Consider the following 25,611-nt stretch of genomic DNA (forward strand, 5'->3'; position numbering starts at 1 on the left):
TCAGTAGACGTGGGTTTGAATCCTCCCGATCTAGAATATATCAGAATTTCATAAAAATATCCAAAAACAGGATAATTTCTTTTCGTATATCAGAATTTCATAAAGATATTCAAAAACATGATAATTTCTTTTCACTTTGACTTCCCCCACCATTCTTATCTGTGTCGGTTCCGGTTAGACACGGTCAGTTACGCTGCGTGAGGTCTATACTTATCCGGGCTGAAGTTTACTTCAGTAGACGTGGGTTTGAATCCTCCCGGTCTAGAATATATCAAAATTTTATAAAAATATCCCAAAACAGTATAATTTCTTTTCGTATATCAGAATTTCATAAAGATATCCAAAAACATGATAATTTCTTTTCACTTTGACTTCCCCCACCATTCTTATCTGTGTCGGTTCCGGTTAGACACGGTCAGTTACGCTGCGTGAGGTCTATACTTATCCGGGCTGAAGTTTACTTCAGTAGACGTGGGTTTGAATCCTCCCGGTCTAGAATATATCAAAATTTTATAAAAATATCCAAAAACAGGATAATTACTTTTCGTATAATATAATTTCATAAAGATATTCAAAAACATGATAATTTCATTTTTAATTAACTTCCCCCACCATTCTTATCTGTGTCGGTTCCGGTTAGACACGGTCAGTTACGCTGCGTGAGGTCTATACTTATCCGGGCTGAAGTTTACTTCAGTAGACGTGGATTTGAATCCTCCCGGTCTAGAATATATCAAAATTTTATAAAAATATCCAAAAACAGGATAATTTCTTTTCGTATAATATAATTTCATAAAGATATTCAAAAACATGATAATTTCATTTTTAATTAACTTCCCCCACCATTCTTATCTGTGTCGGTTCCGGTTAGACACGGTCAGTTACGCTGCGTGAGGTCTATACTTATCCGGGCTGAAGTTTACTTCAGTAGACGTGGGTTTGAATCCTCCCGGTCTAGAATATATCAAAATTTTATAAAAATATCCAAAAACAGGATAATTTCTTTTCGTATAATATAATTTCATAAAGATATTCAAAAACATGATAATTTCATTTTTAATTAACTTCCCCCACCATTCTTATCTGTGTCGGTTCCGGTTAGACACGGTCAGTTACGCTGCGTGAGGTCTATACTTATCCGGGCTGAAGTTTACTTCAGTAGACGTGGGTTTGAATCCTCCCGGTCTAGAATATATCAAAATTTTATAAAAATATCCAAAAACAGGATAATTTCTTTTCGTATATCAGAATTTCATAAAGATATTCAAAAACATGATAATTTCTTTTCACTTTGACTTCCCCCACCATTCTTATCTGTGTCGGTTCCGGTTAGACACGGTCAGTTACGCTGCGTGAGGTCTATACTTATCCGGGCTGAGGGATACCTCAGTAGACGTGGGTTTGAATCCTCCCGAACTAGAATATATCAGAATTTCATAAAAAATATCCAAAAACAGAATAATTTCTTTTTGTATATCAGAATTTCATAAAGATATCTAAAAACATGATAATTTCATTTCAGTCGTCGTGGTGGCAGGTTGGTTGGTTGATATAAAACGTAATAATGGTAGTTAATCATTGAAACAATAATAATCCCAAAACTTTTTTTTGAATTTTTTTTCCAAATAGGTAGACGTACGGTATACAGGTTAACTAGGCTTACGGTAGAGAGGTAGTCAGGTAGGGACAGGTGGACAGGTGAGGTACTTACCTGGGAATTATGAACAGGGGTATGATGAATTACATGACTTTTTTCAGGTAGGCCTTGTAGGCCTTTTTTTCAGACAGGTACACTGTGCCTGGTGACGTCATCCGTATTGTGGGATAATTCTTCTAGAAACGGGGGACGGGAAGTTCTTCCTCCATTCAATCTCTCATGGGCCATGGCTGCCGATCTTCGAGAGTTTGGGACCTTACCATGATCACCGATTTTTTTTTGGGCGGAACCAACTGCACATTTTTAATGAGTTCTCAGAAACACCATCCTATGGAAATCTATCCAATAAGTTATTGCATCGGGAAATTTTTTATTGGAATTACATAGAAAAGAATTACCAAAAAAGATCAAATACACTTAACACAGAGAAAAAAAATTGACTGAGATGGAAATGATATATTTTTAAATATGGCAACATGAATTGTTTAAATTATCAACTAAGAAATCACTTATTTTCTATTCTTTCCCGTTTTCTTTCCCGTTTGCTCTGCCGCCTTCTTCGCTTTCTTCATCTCTTTTAAAGCTTTATTCCGTTGTTCTCTGGATTCCCGAAGTTTTTCGTAGCCTGGAAATATATTTCTGGAAGGTGGCAACATTTTTCAACGCACCTGTGTGCCTCCGCTTCTCGGCTAAAACTTCAGTTTGTGACGCTTGATACGGCGTCTCTCCATTCAAAATTGATCTCTGAAATTTAAGAAAAAATCAGGATTTATTTTTTCAAAACCCCATATCTTACCAAAAACTTGTCCGTGATAATCTTTCCGTGATCCGGAACCAAAAACAGGATTCCATTGACTACAGTATCCCTGAGCTCGACGTTTTCATTACCAAAGAACTGTTGGAGCCAGCCGAATTGATAGAAAACTCTTGCTTGCCAGATCATGATAGTATCTTTGTCAACACTCGGACAGAAATTCTTGTATTCCGGTAGATCAAAAAACTCAATGGTTGTATTGTATCGATTGATTGGCATAGCGAGTTCATTATCAAAGTCTCGAAGGACAAAGTCGGATGTTCCACGTTCTGTGTGGTAGTTGAATTCACATTCTTTTTTGAGAGCATCGACGGAGTCAAGTACCATTCTGAACGCGATGAAGGTTCCCTGAAATTAAGTCTCGGCGGTCAGTAGTTTTTCGAAATCCGGTCACAACATACCTTCTCATAATTGAAAAACTTATTCATTAGCTCGAGAATACACTTTTTCAAATTCTCCCGACAATTCTCATGCATCGGACATTTTTCTGTTTTCCAATTGATTCCAGTCACCGTTGCTCCAAAAACAAAGAACACAGCTTGAATTCTATCAATCACTGTGTTACCGTCTGGACTGAATATTGTAATATTTCCTGTTTTCTTAATCATATGAACTCTGGAGAGCTCGTGCACTGGGTCTTGGATGATCTGGAATTCAGAAATATTGATTTTCTAATAGTGTCGGGGCATACCTTAATCTTGCTTTTATCCACGTCGAACTCATCGAGAAATGCTTCAAATTCTTGCGGAGTTATTGTTTTATAGAGGTCCTGGTTATTCGATTCCCACATTTTCCGGTATTTTTCGAGGCGTGCTGGAAATATATGGGGTAAATGTAATTCAAAAGCTTCTTCTTATAAGGGAACCGCGTTATTCCCCGAAATGTCGACTTTTTTACATGAATCGACGCAGAATCTCTGGGGAAAAAAAGAAAATCCTCTTGGATGTAGGTCTGAAAATTTGATTGAAGGAAGTTATGACCTGTCAATGTGCCAAAAATTATTCCTCATGGTACACTTTTACGTTTAAATTTTGATATTGTCGAAATAAAAAAGATCCGACTTTTTTTCACGTCAGAATGCAGACACAGTAGTACTTTTGCACTGTGTCTAATTTGACAGCTCATATCATCCTTCAATCAAACTTTCAGACCTTCCTCCAAGAGGATTTTTTCCCCGAGATTTTCCGTCGATTCATGTAAAAAGTCGATATTTCGGGAATAGCGCTGTCCATCTTTAACTCACCGTCATCCTCCGAAAAGTCTATTATGCCCTGTTGTCTCATCATAACCGGAAGAAACTCCAACACTTCATCTGTGAAAATCCGATTCGCAGCGTACTCACAGCATCTCGCTGGGGGAATTGAGCGGATGTAAAGTTGCTTTCTGAAGTAGCTCTGAAATAAAAAAGACATCTAGACAACACAGACACACAGACAGACTTACCGTGAAGGCTCCAATAGAGGATAACAACCTGGTCGTCCTCTCGGCTCTCATTGCTTTAGTCACGCATCTATGCCATACTTGATCCATTTTCGCCAGATCTGCACTGTCGATGATAAAGTAACGAAAAGTTGGGTTAGTCCGAATATCGTCCCAAAAATTCCAGAAATTGGGCAACAAATTGCTACCATTTGCTAGTTCGGAATACCATGTTGTCTGAAATTATCTAGTTTTTGAAAGTAATGATTCACATTTCTTGTTACCATTATATTATCCTCATCGCAGAACATTCGCATAGCCTGACATGGGATCACTCCGCATCTCGTGTCTCTGTACTTTTTCTCATGGACAATTAGGTCGAGTGGTGGAGATTCTGATGTTTGTTTCGGTTTTTCTTGAATCACCAACTTCTCCAAGTTTGAAACTAGAACAGAATCTGGCTCCGGTTCTGCCATAGCCTGAAATTAAGTTGAAATTTGGAACAATTGAAACGAAAAAGTATCAATAGAAGATTGAAGAATGTAATGAGCGGATTTTATAACAGAGGGAAACCAGCGCTCCGACAACTACCTGAAATGACACATCATATTTCCGGTATCAATGAAGAATAGCCTCAGTGCGTGATACTTTTTCGTTGGGTTATAGCTAAAGGAGAGGCAATGATTTTGTGAAACGATTAAATTGAAGAACCCAAATTATTAATAATCAGAATTAGAGGTCCAAAAGGTAAAAATAAGCTCAAACACTAAAAAATTATCACAAAAACAACAGAAACAAGTTACAGGTACCCCGAACAGGTAAGAGCAGAGAAAAATATCATCAAAATTCTATTAAATGTGACCATAACGAAGCAAAAAACATTTTTTCAGAAAAGAAAATATCCAAGAAATCAAGAATCTAAACAGTTAAAACAGTGCTAAAATTCCAAAATAGGTTTGAAAAGTATTAAACTGATTAAAGAATAGATGAGTTTTGTGAGATTTTCAAAAATTAAAATTTGCCGTAATTCTCTTTAAACCGAACAGAATCGAGTATACAATCGAAAATTTGCAAAAAAAAATGGAACAAAGATGACTTCTGAAAGCTGAAGTGTGCATAAATGTGGGGGAAACGGTTTCCAATTGACAAAAAGCTCCAAAATGAGTTGCTCTGATCGAAAAACTGAAAGAAAAACTGAAGATCAAATTTTTGAAGAGGAAATTTTGGAAAAATGGCGAGAAAACGAAAAAAAAACTAGATAAAAGCATGATGTTTGACAGTATCCACTTCTCAAAACAAAACTCTAACAATAAGCTACAAAATTCTTTAAATTATTATTCTGAACTGAGAGAAATTCTCAAATAAAAGTTCCAGTTTTCGAAAAATTAAGAACAGTTTCCTTAAACAATCAAAATAATGCTCATAATCTTGAAAAATACTTCTAAAGACCACCGGAAATGAGACTGACTGTTTTGCACAACCACAGAGAGAACGCTTTCCCCTCTTATTAACATGTCTCTCAAATCTATGGACGCCCTCTCATTAGTGCAAAATAATGAGACATTTGGTAGACGACGTGAAGGGAAAGGCTCAGAGAGAAATACGGGCGGGAATAGAGAGAAAAAGAGAATGAAAGAGAGCAGAAGACTCTCTCCTGACAAGAGAAGAGTGTATGTCCCTTCCTCTATCTCTCTCATCTCTTTTTCTTCTTTTTCTCAGATATAAAATTTGAGAAAAGAAAATGAATTGGGAAAAGAAGACCCTCCTCTAATCCCTCGTTGCCACGTGATTCACCTGTGGATAAAAGAACAGAAACCTATTTTGATCTACGAGAAGAGAGATAATAGAGCAACAAGAGAGACGCATACACCGGAGATGTGGAAAATGAAGGAAAAATGTTGCTCAACTTGACGTGAATTGAGGGGAATAGAATGTAAAGGGAGAGAGAGGGAGAGAATCCGGAGAGACGCAGAAAACGTGTTCTATTATTACGGGCTCAGTGAGAGTGTCGATTGAAAGAGAGATATTTTGCAGGGTGTATCCGAATGTCCAGATGTCCGGGAGCATCAAAAACATATATAAATTTCGAATGAAGAAAATACTAAAAGAGGCCAAAACTGTGAGTCATTCGTTTAGTGAATCACAGTTTACGAAGGTAATAAAAACCGTTCGGGAATGTTTTTTTTCTTTTTTCAGGGATAGAAAAATCTGTAACTGTTTCCTGTAGCTCGATAGCGTCAAAAGCTATTAACAAACTACAAACTCCTAAATTATAGCCCTTGCAATTTCCTACATTTTCGCGGTTAAAAACTTCTTTGTAGAATTTTTAGTTTTGGAGATATATCGGTTCAAATTTGGAGTCCGCCACAATAGAAAGAGAGAATGAGAGAGCACAAAGAAGCTAGACTGTGTCATTTCTCTGCGCCCTCTCTTCCCTACTGTTTTCTTTTTGCCTTCGTTTTATCCTAAACACTTTGCCAGATAATGAAATTCAAACTATTTGAATAACATTTCTGGCGCTCCATGTATAGTATTCACGCATCCAAGAAATACGTATATTACTAATCTTAAATCTTGAAAATCTCCAGAATCAAAAAAGTATCAAAAAGGTATTTACTGCAAAATTATAGTCCTTAAAATGTCCTACATTTTTGCAGTTAAAAACTTTTTTGTAGCATCATTTGTTTTTGAGATATACTTAGTCAAGTTTGGAGCGCGCCTCTATGAGCGAGAGTGAGAGAGCGCAGAGAAGCTAGACTGTTTCGTTTCTCTGCGCCCTCTTCTCGGTGGAACTAATTCCCCTCCGTGATCCCCATTTCCAGAATCTCCAGAAACTCCATTTGTCTCTCGGTTCCCGTATAACTCGGATTTCAACTCTGTCAGAGATTTTCAGATGTCTTCAAAAAAAATTTCCAATGTCGATGATACAGTTTCATCTTTATTCCTCTCAAAATAAATATGTCGTTAATAAATATTCAGGACTAATAGTCTTAAGACGACGAACTTGATCCTTGTTGTCTGGTGAACCCAACGGTATCCGCCTCTTGTCTGCAGTGTCCGCACACTTTGCTCATCCCGAGCCATTTCATTCCACACTTCAAAAAATATCATTTATAAAGACTACATTTGAAAAACATCCTACCTTCTTATGAACCACCTTCAAGCATCCTTCACACCTCATTGTTTCATCTTCCGGGAGTCTCAAACTATAGCAGAAATAACAGTGGGTATCTGCCAATCCCACGCTATCGAAATGAGTTGAAATAGATGATGAGGATGGTTTTTTCAAACTAGATTTCTTTGGTGAGTCAATTAGGTCGAGAAGTTTGAGTAGATCCGCAGCGTCGTTATAAGTTTCTATTTTATTACGTGACACTTTTCGGAACAAATCGGATTCGATATCATTGCAGTGCTGAAAAAACAATACGATTATTGAACCACGGATTCGTTCTTACTTTCTTCACAAAATACTGCCGTTTTTCTTCAGGAATTTTCAGCAAGAGTGCATCCATCACTATTATCTTTATATTTATATCATGTTTTCCGAAAAATTTATCGGCCCCGGCTTTCATAATCAAATATCTTCCTAACCAAACTGGAATGCGCAAAGTATCGGCATTGATAGTGGCTAGAAAAGCATTAAATGAGTGAGGCAACTCGCATTTATCCATCTGCTGTTTGATGTGTTTGAGTGGGATTTTTTCGTCTTTTTCCGCATTAATTTTAATCGAAAAACCATTCCGCCCATCTGGTAGACAGCCGACAGTAAACTTCACTTTTTCATCGACTTTTTTCTTTGCGATATAAGTTCCCTGAAGAACTATTTTAAAGGAAAGAAATGAAACAGTCTGCTTTACCATAGGCATATTTGTATATTCTTTTATAGCATCCACAATATTTTCTTTGTATTTTTCCGCATTAAGAGTCAGGCGGAGGGGCCAAACATTTTTAAAGGCAGCTGATGAAAGAATATGGAAAACCGCTTGAGAAATGTCCATGACTGTCCTACCGTCGGGACTGAAAACTGTAATAGGTAGCAATCCAATATCAACCATTTGACGAGCAGTATACTTTTGTACATCATCGTCAACAATCTGGAATATAAAGATTTCCGGAATATGATCTCATGTTACAGTAACCTACCGTAACCAGCTCTTTATTTATGTCAAATTCTTCTAGAATTTTTGAGAGTTCGAGTATATCAATAGTACTATAAATATCGTTGTTCTCTCTAATCCACTTTGTTTTATAAGTAGTGATTCGGACTGAAATATGGGAAATGGTTTAAGAATCTGTGTATTGACATAAAACTCACTGTCATTTGGATCCAATGGTGTTTTCTGAAGTTTCATTAGAATAGGAATTATTTCCAGAACATCATCAGTGAAGACTCGGAACATAACTTTATTATCATATTTTGCAGGGGCAATAGCTCTGATGTAGACGTTCTTAGCAGAGTGATCCTTAACATTTGTCATAGAGAATTTGAAAATTATAAACAATCAAACCATAAAGTTAGTTAGGCTTGAAAGCCGTTCATTTAGCGTTTCCTCTCTCAGTGTTTCACAATAAAAGTTGGCCAAAAACGTCTTCATCTGCACGTGCTCATTCTCATCCATTATAAAGTATTTACTGTTTTCCAAAGTAGAATTCGAACAAGAGTGATTGGAGCGGAGTATAGTACCATCTTCCTTATGGGATAATGATTTTTTCTGAAATTTTCTACCTGGGACACCATGACAGGGAAAAGCTTACCAAGTCACCACCAATAAATTCAAAGGTAGTCTCTGGAGATGAGTGCAAGTTGAGTTTTGACTCTTTGTATTTGGTGGTTATTGGCGGAGTGGATGAGAAGAAGTAGCGGAACATTCCAGTTGATGATGGGAAATAGAAAGATTAAATAGTGACCATCAAACTATTGGAATCTGGGATTATTAAGGGATTAATGAATGAACAGAACGAAATATCAAGTTCAGAGGAGAAACGGAAAATTGTTTGAAATTCTTTTCACACAATTCAACATGGACAAAAAATACAGAATCTCATTCAAAAATTGTATTCAGCCAAAAAATCAAATGTTTAAGCCACGAGATCAGTGCGTGACAAACAAAAAATGAGAAATTTAGGAAATATGTAGGTGAATAACAAAGTGTGTATGTTGGTTGCTCGAGAGAATGTGGGAGGGATCGGAAATTGGAAAAATGAAAGTCATGAGATTCAGGTGGGAAAGTTTTAGAGAAATGAGATTTGGGAATGCAAAAGGTTTCCGTATAGTTCAAAGATTATGAAGTGAGATTTTGAGTTTTGAGATTATAGAAACAACAAAGATTACTGTAGTGAAACAGGAAGTGAAGATCGACAACAACGAGTAAGTGAAACAAAGTGGTACCTTAGGGGTGGAGGGAAAGATAGGAAATTTGAAAATAGAAATTATCGGAATTTAGGGGGAAGATGTCTGGTTGGAGGAATTATTTCGATCCACCATTTTTCTGTTTCTCCGCTTCCTTTCTCCTCTTCAGGGCGTTTGCCAGCATCTTCTCGAATCCTGAAAACCATATAAGTTCATGTTTAGGAGGATCCAGATTAATAAGTTCTCACCATCGATCACTCTACCTCCACTAGAGCTTTCTCTGTTTTCGGTGCTTCTCGGTTTAGGGGATTGGGACTGGCGTGCTACTTGAGTTAAGTTGAGAATCGTATTCTGAAGACTTATCAAATGTTTTCATCATTCGTTCGTTCAACTCACCACAAACCCTCTCGCAGCCACCATGTGCTCATTTGGCACCGCAAACAGTGCCGCCTCCACAATCATATCCCGATTCTTCGAATGTTCTTCGGTTGAGAAGAACTGCTGGATCCATCCCAACTTACAGAAGAAGCGGAACATCCATATTGGAATTGCACCCGGGTTTCTGTTTGGCAAAAAGTTCACGTAAGTTGGAAGGTCGAAGAATGAGGTGACATAAATGTATATCTTGATATCAGCTTGAGCGTCATGTGGTACTCCCACCAGCTTATAGTCTGGGCATTTGTTTTCCCCGCTATAGTTCCATCTACAATCCTCCTTCACGTCATCGATCATTTTGCTGATGAGTTCCCAAGTAATGACTGCTCCCTGGAAAATATCTATAACAAGATTTCTGTAAAGTTCAAGACAGTGCTTACCGGTGCCATGCTCCTCGGGATATCCAACATTTCAATCACCAACTTCTTAACCTTTTCAATGCGCGAATCCTTGTCTGGACACGACAACTTCTTCCAGTTAACTCCCATCACAAGAGTCGTCCAGATATGATCCGCAGCGTGACATGAATCCGTGACGATCTTCATGTCTGGAGAAAAGAATCTGACCATGTCTCCGATTTTTACGCTTATGTCATGAGGCATATCCTGGAAGAGCTGAAATAAAAAAGGTTTAGGACAAGGACTTGATGAGGGAGAGATTACAGTGATCAACTGCTTATAGATTCCAAATTCCTCGAGAACCCGTTCGAATCGGTCCGTGTCGATGGTGGTGTACCGATTGGGGAATCCTGAGTTCCATTCATTGCGGTACCTGTTGAGACGAGCTGAAAATGAATTTAGTTAAATGTGTTTTGGTAGTGCTCCTGTGTCATAAAATGGTAGTCAGGTAATTCTAAGTAGAGCCACTCACCATCATTTGCTGCTATTGGTGATCCCTGTTGTTTCAATACTACCGGGATTATCTCCAGAAACTCATCAGTGAAGACTCGCATTGCCGTGGAAGATCCTTTGATGGAAACATTTTTCGACGGGAACATACGAACATAAATCTTCTTTTTGAAGTCTCTCTGAAAGTTTCTCTTTCAAAAGTTACACCCTCCGACACAAACTCCATACCAAAAACTTGGTGACAGAACCCAAGTACTCGAAAGTCTTCAAATCTTTCTCGCCAGCAGTCTTACACTCTGCCCAGATTATTTTCATTCTGGTAAGATCGGCCTCGTCGATCAAAAAGTGCTTGAATCCTTCCATCAGACGACACTTTTCGTAGTTTTCGATGAAATTCGGTTTGACGGTTGGTCCGTCGATGGGTTGGGCTCTGTACGTTGTCATTAATTCACCTGTTGTGAAGACACAAGCCGTGGTAGCGCTTGTGATGGTTTTGCATTTGGTGGCACGGAGTTGAGACATGATTGTTTCTGAAAATTGAAAAGTTAAAACCGAAATAATGGGATAAAATGAGAAGACCCATAATGAAGCGTTAATCGATTTGATGAGTCATAAATTAGAGACGAGTAATTTTTTTTTAAAGTTTCAACTATTAAAAATAAGCTGGTTTTCCTACCAATCAATTGACAAATGAAGAATATCAAGAGATTGAATGACAAAACTTCAAAACAAAAGAAAACGCGTTGCTATACTCATAATGCTGTGTAGTGGCAAGAATTTTGGCATCCCAATGACGGTCTTATGGAAAAAAAGAGGCCAGTGCATATTTATCGATGTCTGGTGTCGAGGAATGGTCCAACCGTTGCTCGCCAGATGCGACTTTTATTTGAATAGAGAGCACCTGATATGTGGAGGTTGCAGAGAAAGTACAATGCAATAAGTCATTTTCAATGACAGATATTCACTTTGAATAAGTTGATGACTTTCGGAACAATCACACGTCAAAGATAGACAATATTTAGGAATAGTATTCGAATATTTTCGAAGTCTCATAATTTGAATTTCATCAATAGAGCGCAAGTGTTGATTTGGTAAAGTTAGGCCTTGACAGGGTCTCGGCCGTTTCGGGTAATTGAGACAAAGAGAGGACGTACTGGCAAGTGCTTGTGAACGGAACCTCGCTTAGTACCAACTCTTGTTTTAAATTTGTCTAAATCAGTTAGGCCTTGATCCGTTTCGGCTAGATGAGAAGAGGGAGCATGTCTGCATTAAATTTAGTCATTCTATTAATTAGTTTTAAATTTTCAAAGGTGAAATTGTAGCTTCAAGTGTTGATCTCCCTCCCAAATAGTTATATGAACTCTCAGTGGATTTAAACAAATTCATGAAATAGTATAAGTAATTTTCTACAAATTGCTGCAGACACGACGAAAAATCATTGGAATTAAGATAAGATTGAAAAAACAGATGGATACATAATAATATTGGATAGAATAAGTCAGGAATCACAATGATGAGATAATGCAAAATAAATTTTGGGACTGAAAGATTAAATAGAACAAAATGAAATCACAATCTTGATTAAAAAAGCTATCACGAATCGGAAAAACAAGCATTCAAAACATATTTCGAATCTACGAGTAGGCTTCATCTTGCTGTTTTTTAATTCTCTGATACAACGAGTTCGGATCATGAAGCGATGCGAGACGATCCTGCTCTGCTTTCTCAGCTGCTTTCAGTATTGCTATGCCCTCTGAAAACATACATATTTATCTTCTGCTCAACGATCCCATTTGACCTACCAGGAGTAGCCGCAAACTTTGCATCTGTGGCTTCGATAATACCATTCTGAAAATAAAAATCTTTGTTATTCTCTCCGAAGCATCTTCAAAACTTACCACCCAGTGTGTAGCATATGTCGTGTGTTCTTTTGGAACCGACAAGAGCAAACCACTGATAACAACTTTACGGAGATCCCGACAGTCGTTTTTCGGGAAGAACTGTTGGATCCACGCCAGTTTGACAAACATACGAATAAGCCAAACAGGTATTAATGGGTGACCCTGGAGGACTTGTTCGAATGAGTTGAGATCAAAGAATGTAGTGATTTTGAAGTATTCCACCCAGTCGATTCCCATTGTAACGGGGTAGTCATTGAGACGGAACTCAGGGGTGTCACGTTCTGGGAGGTAATGAAAGATGCACTCTCGTTTGATGTCTTTGATGGCATATTTGACAGCGTTGTAGGAGAAGAGATATTCCTGGAAAAATAGGCTTAATTACTGAAAAACAGCTAAAATCCTTACCGGGTTAATCATGAGATATTGATACATACAATTCACAATCTTGCTCTTCAATTGCATGCTACAGTATGGGTGATACGTACACATCTCTGTCCTCCAATTGATTCCCATAACACACTCAGTAAATACTGCATCGATCGCATGATATGGCTCAATGACTGGTATGAGCTTTGGATTGAACACTCTCATTGTAACACCACGAGCGATGAGTTCCATACGTCTTACCTCGTAGAGTGGGTCCTCAACGAGCTTAAAAAATAATAGTTGAGACATCTTGATTGAAAAGCTTACTGTAATTAAAGATTTGTCAATGTCGAACTCCTCGAAAACTTTGTCAAGTTGTGAGACATGAATGGTGTTATAGTGCCAAAGAGTGTAGCTGTGCCAATGTTGACGGTACTTCTCGAGGCGTTCTGGAAATTCCTACATGAGGAACGGACATGCTTAGGCTTAAGAACTGCTCACCATCTTTGTCACTAATTGGAGTGCCCTGTTGAGCTAGAACTACTGGAATTATCTCCAGTATCTCATCTGTGAAAACCCTGATTTCGTGCTTTTCATCACCAGACACTCTTGGTAAAACACGAACATAATGGTTCCTTTTGACGCCTTTCTGAAAATTTACGAATTGGACAAACCGACACAGACTGACATCACTTACTGAAAAAGTTTTGACTGAAGAAGTCAATTCCTTTGCTTTCACAGATTTTTCTTCATCTGTTTTGAAATGACTGAGAATTTCAACTAGTCTATTTGCATCTGCATTATCTATGATAAAGAATCTGACCATTGGTTGTTTAAAGAGATCTTTGAGGTTCATGAAATGGTTGGCTGCAAGTACTCGACCATCTTTGAGGCTTACTCTCCAAATTGGCTGAAAATTTTGACTGTAAATGGGTCAAAGAGGGAAGAGGCACCATTGGATCTCCTGGTTCATGACCGAGGCACATGTCCGTGTAGTCGATTTTTTTGAATTGAGTGGCGTCGTGAAGTTTGCTAACTGACATGGTGATGAGCTACTGGAACAAAGCAATTATGAATCTAATTGTAAATTTGAAGAAATAGACAATAGGTCATTTGGTTCAAAAATAGCAACAAGTGAGCTGACATATAAAGCCAATTAGGCTCTGACTAATGACTATCTCAGTGGAAGTCTCAAATTTCCGAGATGGCAGTCATGCGTCTGTACTCATTAATTTTACTTATTTCAGGATCAAATCAAAATCTCTAGTTTCTCCTTTAAAAAAATTCTAGTTAGGGGATAAGGATCAATTAACGTTACTAAAAAAAGGAGAGCGACCTAATTGGGTAATTCCAAACTTTTTTTACGAGCTCAGTAGTGGTACGTCACAGAGTCCTTCACTATAACCAGCATATCTCTAATAGTGCTCATGGAAAAAAAATGAAAAAGTGTGTTCGATGAAGCAGAAGTGCAAGATGAGGTGACACGCCCTTTGTTGCCGTAGCAACCAAGTCGTTGGAAGAGATAAGAAAAGAGACATCGTCACGAGTAGATAACCAAATGTGTCTTGAAGAAAAGGGGAATTATTAGTGCTCGCGACATTTTGTACCTTGTCAGGTGAGAGGGAGTTACTCGAAATGGAGAGAATACGGGGGATTAATTGTCAGTTGGAGGCACGTTTTGTTTTGATGGGATTTATGGAAATAGGTAACGGATTTATGGAAACGGAGATATTTGAGAACTGAGCAGTGTGTGCTTTTGAAAAAACGAAACATTTTGAATTCGAAAGAGAAGAAGAATATACAATTGAGGATTCCGGAGCATATTTGTGTTCGTCCTCTAATAAGTTGATTTTGCCAGTTGATATGTTTATTTACGAAAAATGCAAAATGTGTCCAAGAACACAAATGTGAAGAAAAAAAATTCCGGATTATTGCGAAAAACTTCGAAAAACCCTCAGAAAAAACTCTTCGAAAAAATGTTCGAAATGCTTTAAAGAATTTTTTTGAAATCTTTAGAAAAAAGTGCCAATTTCATCTTGGCACTTTGCCAAAATTGTATTGAAGAGCCCACCTGCAAGACAATCGCTCATGTTATAAAATGGATGTTCAAACAACCACACAAATACGTTTTCAATAAATACTTTATTACATCCCTTCACAGATTTTCTATCCGTCCACATTGTTATCCTTCATCATCATGCCAGACATAAAATTCGAATATTTTCTCTTCTCGATCCAGCATCACTGTTGCTTGTAACCCATCAGTTCTCTTAATATCCATGCCATATTCAAAATCTACATCAGGAAACTTTTTGATTCTGAAAATAGCTACAATGTAAAAACTAATAAATTTTGAAAACGAAACGCACCTCCGATCCAATTCCCTTGGAACACATGCTTTCGCGTCCATCTCTATCCATATCACGTTCTCAAAACTTTCCAAAAATTCCATTATTTCAATTTTCAACGACTCAATATTTCTCATTTCATTGCCTTCCGATGTTTTCCATTTCTTCAAGAACTCCAAAATATTCTCTGCCTTGAATTGAGTTTCCAGAAACGTGGAGTGTTTGCAATTTAGATTCAGAAGAATATCTGGATGTGCCCATGTCGAGCAGTAACTCATTATTCGATCCTTACAGTTCAAGGATCTTACCGATTGATAACTGTCCAGTTCATGGTAATCTTTTCGCAAAGAGTTTTTGATTTTCAAATTGTTAAAAACGAATTTGAAGTCTTTCTGAGCCGCACGACCTTCCATGTTCAAATGATTGACTTCTAAAACCGAGGAAAGAGCTCTGCGAATTCGGAACTTTTTGGTTTCACGTAGAATGAGGATATGAAGATTTTCAATGTGGCATCTGGGAATTACGTGTAGAAAATGTGAGATGATAAAATTGACAGCCAGGTCGTTGTCCCAAGGGCATTCGGTCATGATGGAAGAAATGTCGGTGGGCAATATGGGTTGTCTAAACAATTATCAATAGAGGTGTGAAGAGAAATTTAAAGGTTTGCTAACTAGGGAGGGCCCTCAACTCGGTCTGGAGATATCGGTCGTGACATATACCATTGGAATGCTGAGAAAACGCTGATTCCAAATATATATATATTCACACCGCCTCACTATCACTTACACCACGCTGCCGATATTCTTAGTAAGGTCAACACGATTTTTTCATAGAATAATGTATGTGTGCCTGTGAGTTTATTTTCATATCGAAAATTTTTTAATTCGGTCCAAACCGTGCTGAGAACGAGCGGCGAAACAGTTTGGGCATTTCAGTTGCCGTGGAACATTTTAGAAATTTCACTTCGAAAATATTGGTTTGTCCGGTTTTCGTCGTTTTTCTACCATTTCTAAATGTTTCTAAATTTTTGTCGTTTACTATCAAACTCATTAAAAGAAATGAACAAAAATGAGCGAAAATATAGACAAAGTTGGAAAAAATCAACATTGCCGAAGACGAATTTCTAGGCCACCGAAATGTCTAAACCTACCAGACCGAATAAAAAATTCTTCGATAAGAAAATCAAGTCACAAACACACATACATTATTCTATGAAAGAAATCAGAGTTGACCTTAGTACATCATTGAAACTCACACAATATGAAACGTGATTCCATTAACTCTCCACATCGTATCCATTCCTCTCCCCAAATACGGTTCGAAACACCATTGAATACAATTTTCAGCTTTGTCCCGATCCTCATAAAGTATCACCGAATTCCTAAAACTTCCAATCAAAATATCCATTTTATTGGGTAGATTTCGGATAGTTCTGAGTAGTAAAGCACATTTTTTGGAGCAGAGGGAGAGCATTATTCTAAAAAAAATTATTGGAACTGTCTGGAAAAAGGAAACAAAACTTACATATCCCTTAAATCCATCATGGGGAACAGAAGGTCTCTTACTAGTTGAGGGAGTTTCGAAAAGTTGAATTCAGGATTTTTAATCGGTTTGGGGGAAATAAAGATGGAGATAAAACCTGGAAATATGTAAATAATAATTTATCAAAAAAATTTTTTACTAAAACTTCCCTCTAGTAACATTATTCAACCGTCGTCGTATATTCATTGTTACTAATTTATTATGTTCACTAGCCGAACGTCTCGATAGATGAAAATCGATAGAGCACCTGCTCCGAGGGGATAAGAAGGTCCCCCCTGCTCGACCTCATTACACTAATTGTCGGGTCTGTCTTGTCTAGTTAATTACCGGTTACAAATTATCTTCAATGGTTTATTATTACTCTTTTTGGCGGGGGGATACATATAAAGAAATATATATAATAGAATGTACATAATATGAGGTCGATTGATGGTGCGGTGTTTGGGGAGAGAAGAAATTATTTACAACAGCAACATTTTGCCACGATAAGAACGATATGAAGAATGAAAACGGTTAGAGATGTGTAGAAGACGGGCGGTGGACAATAAAACTGTGATTCGAGATCCTCGTATTCGACGAATGAAACTATGCACAGAGTTTTGTAGAAGCCTGTAACGAAGAGAGATTTGACTAATGTAGGCTACTTTTTGGGTTACCAAAGACACCAACTGCCAGGGAAATCAATGTGACGGCCACATAAATTAGAGCCACCAGCAATCCAACAACGATTTGAAACGCGTCCTGAAATACATTTTTTAAATTTAATTTTTTTCTCTCCACCTTTTAACGTACCTTGACCCCTTTCGAAACTGCAATAGTAGTTTGCATACAAGTGATGAAGAAAGCAGTGGCCAAGACGATTTGAAGGATACCGTATACTGCTAGAATGATGACAAGTTGCTTCGCGTTGAGAGCACTTTCAGGGAGACTTCCGAAGAAAATGACTGCGACGGTGATGGCGGCGACACCCATTCCGGCGGAGATGATGGAGGTGACTGCTTGACGGGGGTTCACTGGAAAAGAAGTTATGAATAAGATTAGTTGATAATGGCTTATTAGGGCTCTCAGAGGTGTGGCTGTCATCTCAATAATACCCGTAGTTTTCTACGCATTTTAAAACTTGGTCTCATTTTTGGAATGTCATTTTTCTTATTAACAAGGGAAATCCTTGAAGTGTTCTTTTCAAACGATTCAAGAGTTTCACCCCTGATACTTTCGAGTCTGTAGAACATTCCGAATCTGAAATAAAATTTTGCTAAATCATTCAATGAGCCCAATTATGACCCGTCAAAATTTCCCTATGGTTAAAATTTCACGTGACACGCGGTTTGCCGAAATGTCTACCCTAACTCTCACTTTTCCAATGTTTGACGGGTCATAACTCGGCTCACAGAAGGATTTAACAAAATTTTATATCAGATTCGCAATCTACGTACTCGAAAGTATCAGCGGCCAAATTGGTGAGCCATTTGAAAGAGGACAATTCGAGAACTTCCCTTGTAAGAGATGGTCGAGTTCTACATTTAAAAAAATCTGATTTGAAATTTGATAAATGTTTAAAAAAAGATCAAACTTAAGCTGAGACTCCATCAAACTAATATTTATGTGGTTCAATCTGGTTTTTCGAAACTAAATTTTTCAAAATATAATCGGATTCCATATTACATTAGCTTTCTAGGCATATACCTTTTAATTATAATTATTCAATTTTCTAGGCTCTGAAATTTGATCACCCTTACCGTAAATCCCCCAACTCCCACCTCCACTAAAAACTTACTCATTTGCTCCAAAATCTTAACGAAATCAGCGACCATATCCTCTTGTGTCCTCTTCTTCCGTTCCATCTTTCTCTTCTCCTCCTCCTCATCATGGTCCTCAATCCGAATCGTCGCTACCTTACACTTTGTCTTCTCGTCCTCATCGTCATCCTCCAACACCCCTTTTGACTTCTGAAATGTGTTCTAAATTCAATGGAGAGATAGATATATTGTCCCCAGTTTCTTTTTTTGTGTTCAATACCTTTTCTAAATCAAATCGAACCTTTTTCGACTGCGCCACCTTCGCCGGCGGTAGACCGTTTTCGTCAAAGTACTCGAAAAATGCATTCATAAACTCTCGTGATCTGTGGGAATTAACAAGAATGCTTGCCAGTTTTACGAGAAAAGAAAAAAGGAGTAAAAATGAAGCTCTAAAATTTTAGTTGACCTCCTGAGATTTTAGTGCAAGAGAGAGAGGTTTGAGTGATTGGTGTGTGTTGGAGAAGGGAGAAATGCTATGAATTATTCAGTGGAAACAGAAGGTATACTTTTGAACTTGAACTTGGAGAAAATTGGGAAACGGGAGATTTTTTGATTTTGAGTTGGCCTCTCCAATCCTAAAGTGAGCCACCTAAATTCTCATAAAGATTAAGGTTAGAAGCTGAGAGGAGGCAAACTATATCATCAAAAATAACGAGATGTCTGGTAACTGAATGGAGCAATGCTGGCGTAGAATTGACCGAAACGAAATGAAATTTTGATTGTTGAGCTATGAGATATATTACCGTAAAACCTGTAATAGAGGAGAACCCGCGTTTGAAGCAGCCTACCTCGCCTGTCTTTAAAGAAATGAAAAAATTTTCAACTGAAGAAATATTCTATGAATATATATTTTGTCTGTTAGCAGCTTTTTGATATTTCCTTTGGGAACCGAGATATACAGGTGGGAACAAGTCTATTACAATTTTTACGGTAAGCTAGAATAAATTATACTGAGCTAGTCGAAGAACTAAACCTGGACTGAAAAAATACATGAGCCTAACATTGAAACCGTGGAAAATCTTTTCTCTTGTTTATTTTTTTAAAACGAAAATATAACTACTAAACAAAGAAAACAATAACTTCCTCTCTCAACAGAAAAAAAACCGATTTGAAAACTCTTTTCGTATGCAATTTGTCGAAGTGGCACCACAGCTTCTTTCCACAAAAAGCTCTTCCAAAAAGTTCTCTCCTGTCAGAAGAAGTAATTCGAGACGTTTCCAGAGTGAGGGTACCCTCTCTCTTTTTTGAGAGCACAAAGCATTTTGATGATGATGATGATGCGGATGACCCCCCTTACTCCCTCTCTCTTATTTTTAGGGGCAAACATTTATGAGAGGGCACTTTTTGTCTTCCGGTCCATTTAGTCTCTGCTGAGGAAGGAGGAGGGAGAATAGGGTCTAGTTGATATCAATCAGGAGATATTGTTAAGGAGAGGGGTCGGAAAATAATGGACAAATGTCTAGAAGTGTTTTGAAACTATAAAAATGTCCAAAATGCTTACAGAAATTTGAAATGTGGAATAGTCATAAAAGACAAAAAATCATTGCACTCCAATCATCTTTGTGTCATTTCAAACTGTAAACTTCCATTAAAAAGTCTTTCTGAAGCATCTCAAACATAAGTCATCTAGAAACAAGTCAGCTCTAAACCGGAAATGTTTAAATCAAAAAACCAAGACGCTCCGAAACCTGGACCTTTAAAAAGTGAATAAAATTAGACGTCCCGTTTTCTCGTTCTTCACAATTTCCAATTTTTATACGTTAAAATGCGCTCTACCGAAACAGAAGAAAATTGTGTGCGAAATTGAGAGACTCAGAGAAAATGAGACATTCTTCAAAAGCATTCTGGTGGAGCGCAGTTGTAAGAACTGTGCCGAGCTAATAATTTACTCTGATTCAAAATTTCTGATTCCGAAATGATCCAAAATCTAAAAAACTCCGGAACTTTCTAGATTTCAAAAAAAATGTACGGAGAGAGTATGATTGCATTTTCCGTTTTTAAAATTTCCCAGTTTTTTAGAATCTCCCCAACATCTGAATGCAGACCCACCTTTTTCGTCAATTTTTTCTGATGATCACTTCCATTGGCACCATTCAGTTGTTGACCTTGACGGTGAATTTTGTACATTTCGTAGTCTGAAAACGCAAAGTATGAAATTCAAAATTCTTGAATCTGAGCGAAACTTTGAGAATTCTAAATAAAAACCAAAGTTTTCCGAGATTGCTACAATTTCATTGCACGAGGAACTAGTCATTCTTCTACCACTTCTCCTTCAATTCATTTTTCTTCCATTTTCTCCTTTCCATACACATTATAATTGAGTTCGTACCGACTTTTCGTCTTTCTCAAAATATTTTCGCACTTTTTTGTCGCCCCATGACTTTTATTTCCCTCCACGACAAAAAAGTTCCCATTTGAATTGTCCCATTGGGAAATGGTCAAATGGACCGAACAGCTTAATGGAGCAGACTAGAGTTCCGATTTGAAGAGATTCTAATCAAGTGAATTATTGGAGCAGTTCTTACTACGTCATTCTTTATTGAAAGGATTTGTTATCAAAACTTTTGAAAAAAGTTAACGATCTGTGTCAGATTTATCGAGTTCCCGTCTTGGTTCACATTTAAAGTACATATTGGGTTGAGAGCTGAAAAACAGGAGAAAACATAAACAAGTCTGGATTGCTATACTGGAAAATAGCAATAAGAAGAAAAATATGGAATTAAAATGTCAATTTTCAAAAAAATGTGGTCAGGCCCAGGATTGAAAAAAATTGGTTTCTTTCACGAAGATTACAGTATGCGTCTTGAAAATAACTAGTTGAAAAGCTTCAGAAAAGAATTCGGTTTAAAAAAATTGCTATTGTTTTGTTAACTTTGAGTCAAAACGTATGAAATTTATGATTTCAATTTCAGAATGAAGGCGGAAACGAGTACAATTTGAATTATCTTTGTGTTAAAACGGGTCTCGCCGCAAAACTACGGCATGCTTTTTCTAACTGGGTACTGTAGTTGTGGTGGTGAGACTCAACTCGCACCGAAACTAGGTCTCAATGGGCTCGAACAATCATCTTGTTGTTTTTAACATTTATGTAATATTTAATATTTAAGTATGATTTATGTATTTAATATTTATGTATAAACTGGTATTTATACTTGGGTAATATTTTTGAAATTCTTTAACTCGTTCAGTTTTTAAGCTAATTTTCTAGTTTTATCCATGAAAACGTGTCTAAGTATTCGAAATTCCATTACATGATGCAAATCTGGCGTGCCCCCGGCGCATTTCAGAAAACATAAATAGTCAAACCAAATCAGAAAGTAGCGTTCCTCTCTGTTAAAAAAGATAATCTCATTCACAGACGAAAGATATTTTTTAAAAATTAATATTTTTAACTGATCTGGAATTACAGATCTACATGCAGAACTTGAAAAATCGTTTCTTTTTTTCTATTGATTTTTTTCCTTTTTCCAACCATGTAAAAACTTACACATGTTTGCTACTTCCCATCAACCAGAACACTGGCCTCTCCTCCAAATAAAAAAAGAGTATCAAAGTGACGGGGCAAAAGAATCCAAGAATAGGGATGAGACTATCAGATTTTTGGGGGAACGAGTGGGACGTCTTCTTCTTCTTTTAGACACTCTCGACTCCTCCTCCTCCACACTCATTTTCGATGCTCACTTGTTCTTTTTTTCGTCCCGATTTACACTTTTCTGGCTGTGACGTTCTTAAGTTATCTTCAAGTTTGATTATTCAATTAGGTGCAAATGTTCTCCTATTTTTCTCTGCGTCTCTCCATTCCCTGCGCTCTCTCGTCTCCCTCTCAATTTGCGTGACATCCTTTTCTAGAACCCATCGAATCTTTACATCATCACTCATTTCTTTTTGCTTAGTCGTGTCTTAGCCTTTTGCATAAATAATTGATGAGGGATTGATGGCGGCTGAGATTTGGTTCGGATGCCAAGTGTCATGAGGGATGACATTTTGACATGGTTGAAAGAGAGGAATGGACATGGAATTGATGGGTTAACACATGTCTTTTAGAGAATATTGGGAGGATGAGTCCAAGGACTATAAGTCTCATAGAATAGATGGATCCGAGTTGCACTATTGAGGATTTGTTCCCGGAAACTGGGGAAATCGAAAACAGCTTGAAATAGCTGAAATTAGTTTTGGATTGGCACGAGCAAGATGGAAAACAATTAGATTTTGAGATGAAATTCCAGAAAAACTGGAGAACCTTTAGATGAAAAAAAACCTTAAATTCTGAAACATATTTAAATGAAAAAATTTCAAACTGAAATTTTGAGAAGTATGACTTCAGAGTCAGAAACTAGCGAAAACAAGTGAGATAAATTAAACCTAAACTTGTTTCCTCCGCATTCGAAAAGTGCACCAAATGTTCAGCGCAAATTTTTTTCGACCTTGAAAAGTATGGTTCAATTGTTGCTTTTTTCATTTCACTCAAGTTTTTCCGCCATCGAATTTTCTGATTACGAAGCATATCAGATTTAGTATGGCTCGGTTTCATGTGGTTTCCAAAATGTATATTTTTTAGATGTTCCGGATCTAGAAATAAAAAAATTATCTTATAATTTTTAATCGTGATGGAGAATAGCAAGCATAGAATCTCAGTTAAATTCCAATGATTCCGTAAATTCTGATGGAAGACCAACTGTAAATTATCATTCCGGTTATAGCTTGTCGGACTAGTGAGTTAGTTAACTCCGATATTAATAAACTACCGTAAGACCTGGTTTCCCCCCTAAGAAGAGTTCGGAACATCATATCTCGACATGGTCTCGAAGCCACGAATATGTTTCCACTAATGAAATATTCAATGAACATCAATGATTTTTTTTGTTGGAAACCTGGAATTAACACCACCTGGTTGTAGGTTTAATGTGATAGTAACCGTCACACGGTTTGCACCATGACGGCCCAGAAACTTTTCTTATATGATAAAAATTCTCCCAGAAGACCCTGCCCTGTTCTTCATCCCTATCATTTCATCTCCAACACTCGATAGTTTCCGTCCAAAAAATAAACTCCGACCTAGTTTCTCTCTGAAGTCATTCTAATTGTTTTCCCACTTTCAAAGGTGGAGGCCCACTTCAAAAGTTCCCATTATCTTCTGACCCAAATTTAGACCCCCTCCCCCCGTTTACTCCCCCAAATTGTTTTCTTTTTCTCGTCACTTTAATTTATTTCAGTTCCCATCAAAATGCCAGCCGACACTTGTCTCTCCATTTTCCTCTAAACACTTTACTTTTTCTCCTCCTCCTCCTTCCAGAATTCCCAAAAACTACGTGCCGTCCGTCAAAACTATCTACTCAGGTATTTTTTCGCACTTTGCCCACGAAATGGGCAGCATGGCCCAGAGAAAAGGGCCGCGGGGCCTGCCCTACGCCGGCACTCGTGCCGATTTTGAGGGCCACATGGCCCATTTCGTGGGCAAAGTGCCGAGATTTGGTTCAACGCGCGGCATTCCTCTCCTTTCGCTCCTTACCATTTAGCACTATAATTAACCAGATTACACATTTTTGTACTTTACTACTATTTATTCATCAAAATTGAACACAAAATAGTAATTTCAGTAATAATGGGGAGTAATAAGATAAAATAAACTAGAATTTGTCAAACTTTAAAATGGGGAATAGGAATACAGGAAAAGAATATGATTTTTAGTAAAAGTTACAAATAAATAAATTAAAACGAAAAATCTAAAGTAAATGCGAAAATTAACAGAGACGAGCAGTGGAGTAGCCGGAGCGCGTAGTTGATGAAGATGCTCGTATTGCTGAATTTATTTCTTGTTCCGCTGAAATTTGTCAAAAATTGAAAGATAAAAAAAGAAAAATTTAGCGTCTTACCTGTTTTATCGGCGGATCTGTGTAGATTGTCTCATCTTCTAATTGAAAAAAGTAGCATAAAATAGAAGGACGAAAGAATTGAAAAAGAAACGAAATAAATTAGAAAAATCGTGGTGAAAAATCAGCGTGTGCTGTAGAGCGCGATTTCTCAACTTGTGCCCACTTCGGGCCAAAGTGGTGCCCAACCGGGGCCAAACAGGTGCCCAACCCGTGCCCACATCCAACCAGCTTCTCCTTTCGGCAACCAACTCTCCAGCTTGTGCCCAACCCGCGCCAAACTAGTGCCCACTGGGCCATGTGGCCCTTTTTGTGGGCAATTTGCCCTATTCAATGGCCACATGGCCCTTTTAACATTTTCACTGCCCAACCCTCGCCAAAAAATACCTGAGTAGTTACCATCCGACACCCTCAACAAGTTTGACCCCAATGGGGAGGGGGGAAATCGAAAAGTGTTTAGACATTCTATCCAGACGGGCGGCTCAAAAATAATAGAGAAGAATAGAGGGAAAGAGAGAGAGAGCAATAAAAAGAGCAAAGGTCGGAGATTGAAGACAAGAAATTTTGGAGAAGTGTTGGGAGGAAATTGGAGTTCAATTGGAGAAAATTGAAATTGGTAGACGGAGGAAAAAGTTCAAGAAACATTATAGATTAGTCAGTCAGCAAGGTATTACCGGAGCGTTTTGAAATTTTAACGGTGGATTTGGAAAAAAAAGGGTTTTTTTAAAAACCAGTCTGACAAATTTTTCAAAAATGATCTCAAATCTTTTTAAACTTTCAATTTATTGAAAATAAAGGATAGTTGACATTTCTTTGGCCTACAATAACTCCATTTGAATATCTCAATTTGAAAAAAGGGTGTCTCTACTGGCGCGCCTTGAGCGCTTTTCAGAAACTGCTGACAGTTTGGATCCTAAAAGCATGGATATAAACAGCTCACTCACAGGCAGATTTTCAATTTAAAAAACACTTATGACTCGGCTGGCGTGACTTTGGCGCGTTCGTCGAAAGTTTTTATCCAAAAAATCTCAAATCTGAGACGGGATACATTGTCGTATTCAATTGTTTTTGAATCGCCTTGAATCAGAATGTTGTGACTTTCAATTAGCTTATTCCTAAGATGTGAAAATGATGAAAATGTCACTTGGACAAACAGACGCACAGATAGATCGTACCTAATAATACCCGAATTTTCTAACTTATTACATATAGTTGAGAAGTGTAATATGAAGACTTACTATTCTTTCCAGACGAGCTCAGAA

The 25,611-nt window shown here is 37.6% G+C and overlaps 5 protein-coding genes across 5 annotated transcripts; all 5 read right to left on the reverse strand.

Annotated features, from left to right (window-relative positions):
- Positions 1 to 2,166: 2,166 nt before the first annotated feature.
- On the reverse strand, positions 2,167 to 4,366 carry GCK72_010902 (uncharacterized protein; the record flags this gene model as incomplete). Its single annotated transcript, XM_003111637.2, has 8 exons — positions 2,167 to 2,282; positions 2,326 to 2,401; positions 2,454 to 2,819; positions 2,873 to 3,118; positions 3,163 to 3,284; positions 3,715 to 3,865; positions 3,915 to 4,127; positions 4,175 to 4,366. The coding sequence occupies 8 exons, from the start codon at positions 4,364 to 4,366 to the stop codon at positions 2,167 to 2,169; spliced, it is 1,482 nt and encodes a 493-aa protein (XP_003111685.2).
- Positions 4,367 to 6,880: 2,514 nt separating this feature from the next.
- On the reverse strand, positions 6,881 to 8,759 carry GCK72_010903 (uncharacterized protein; the record flags this gene model as incomplete). The annotated part of the gene is made up of 8 exons (XM_003111809.2): positions 6,881 to 6,985; positions 7,033 to 7,302; positions 7,346 to 7,702; positions 7,748 to 7,984; positions 8,034 to 8,155; positions 8,206 to 8,353; positions 8,399 to 8,602; positions 8,646 to 8,759. 8 exons carry the CDS (start codon positions 8,757 to 8,759, stop codon positions 6,881 to 6,883), a joined length of 1,557 nt encoding a protein of 518 aa, XP_003111857.2.
- A 599-nt stretch (positions 8,760 to 9,358) lies between these two features.
- Positions 9,359 to 11,045, reverse strand: GCK72_010904 (uncharacterized protein; the record flags this gene model as incomplete). The annotated part of the gene is made up of 7 exons (XM_053728097.1): positions 9,359 to 9,435; positions 9,489 to 9,591; positions 9,637 to 10,005; positions 10,056 to 10,289; positions 10,338 to 10,459; positions 10,546 to 10,702; positions 10,752 to 11,045. 7 exons carry the CDS (start codon positions 11,043 to 11,045, stop codon positions 9,359 to 9,361), a joined length of 1,356 nt encoding a protein of 451 aa, XP_053587674.1.
- A 1,112-nt stretch (positions 11,046 to 12,157) lies between these two features.
- On the reverse strand, positions 12,158 to 13,833 carry GCK72_010905 (uncharacterized protein; the record flags this gene model as incomplete). The annotated part of the gene is made up of 8 exons (XM_003111737.2): positions 12,158 to 12,276; positions 12,326 to 12,371; positions 12,422 to 12,784; positions 12,830 to 13,075; positions 13,118 to 13,239; positions 13,292 to 13,439; positions 13,488 to 13,700; positions 13,744 to 13,833. The coding sequence occupies 8 exons, from the start codon at positions 13,831 to 13,833 to the stop codon at positions 12,158 to 12,160; spliced, it is 1,347 nt and encodes a 448-aa protein (XP_003111785.2).
- A 1,139-nt stretch (positions 13,834 to 14,972) lies between these two features.
- On the reverse strand, positions 14,973 to 20,606 carry GCK72_010906 (uncharacterized protein; the record flags this gene model as incomplete). Its single annotated transcript, XM_053728098.1, has 9 exons — positions 14,973 to 15,108; positions 15,160 to 15,651; positions 16,394 to 16,615; positions 16,663 to 16,777; positions 17,146 to 17,289; positions 17,337 to 17,421; positions 17,473 to 17,693; positions 18,458 to 18,629; positions 20,529 to 20,606. The coding sequence occupies 9 exons, from the start codon at positions 20,604 to 20,606 to the stop codon at positions 14,973 to 14,975; spliced, it is 1,665 nt and encodes a 554-aa protein (XP_053587675.1).
- Between the last annotated feature and the right edge of the window lie 5,005 nt (positions 20,607 to 25,611).

The sequence above is a fragment of the Caenorhabditis remanei genome, chromosome III (genome assembly GCF_010183535.1).
Source record: "Caenorhabditis remanei strain PX506 chromosome III, whole genome shotgun sequence".
NCBI lineage: Eukaryota > Metazoa > Nematoda > Chromadorea > Rhabditida > Rhabditidae > Caenorhabditis > Caenorhabditis remanei.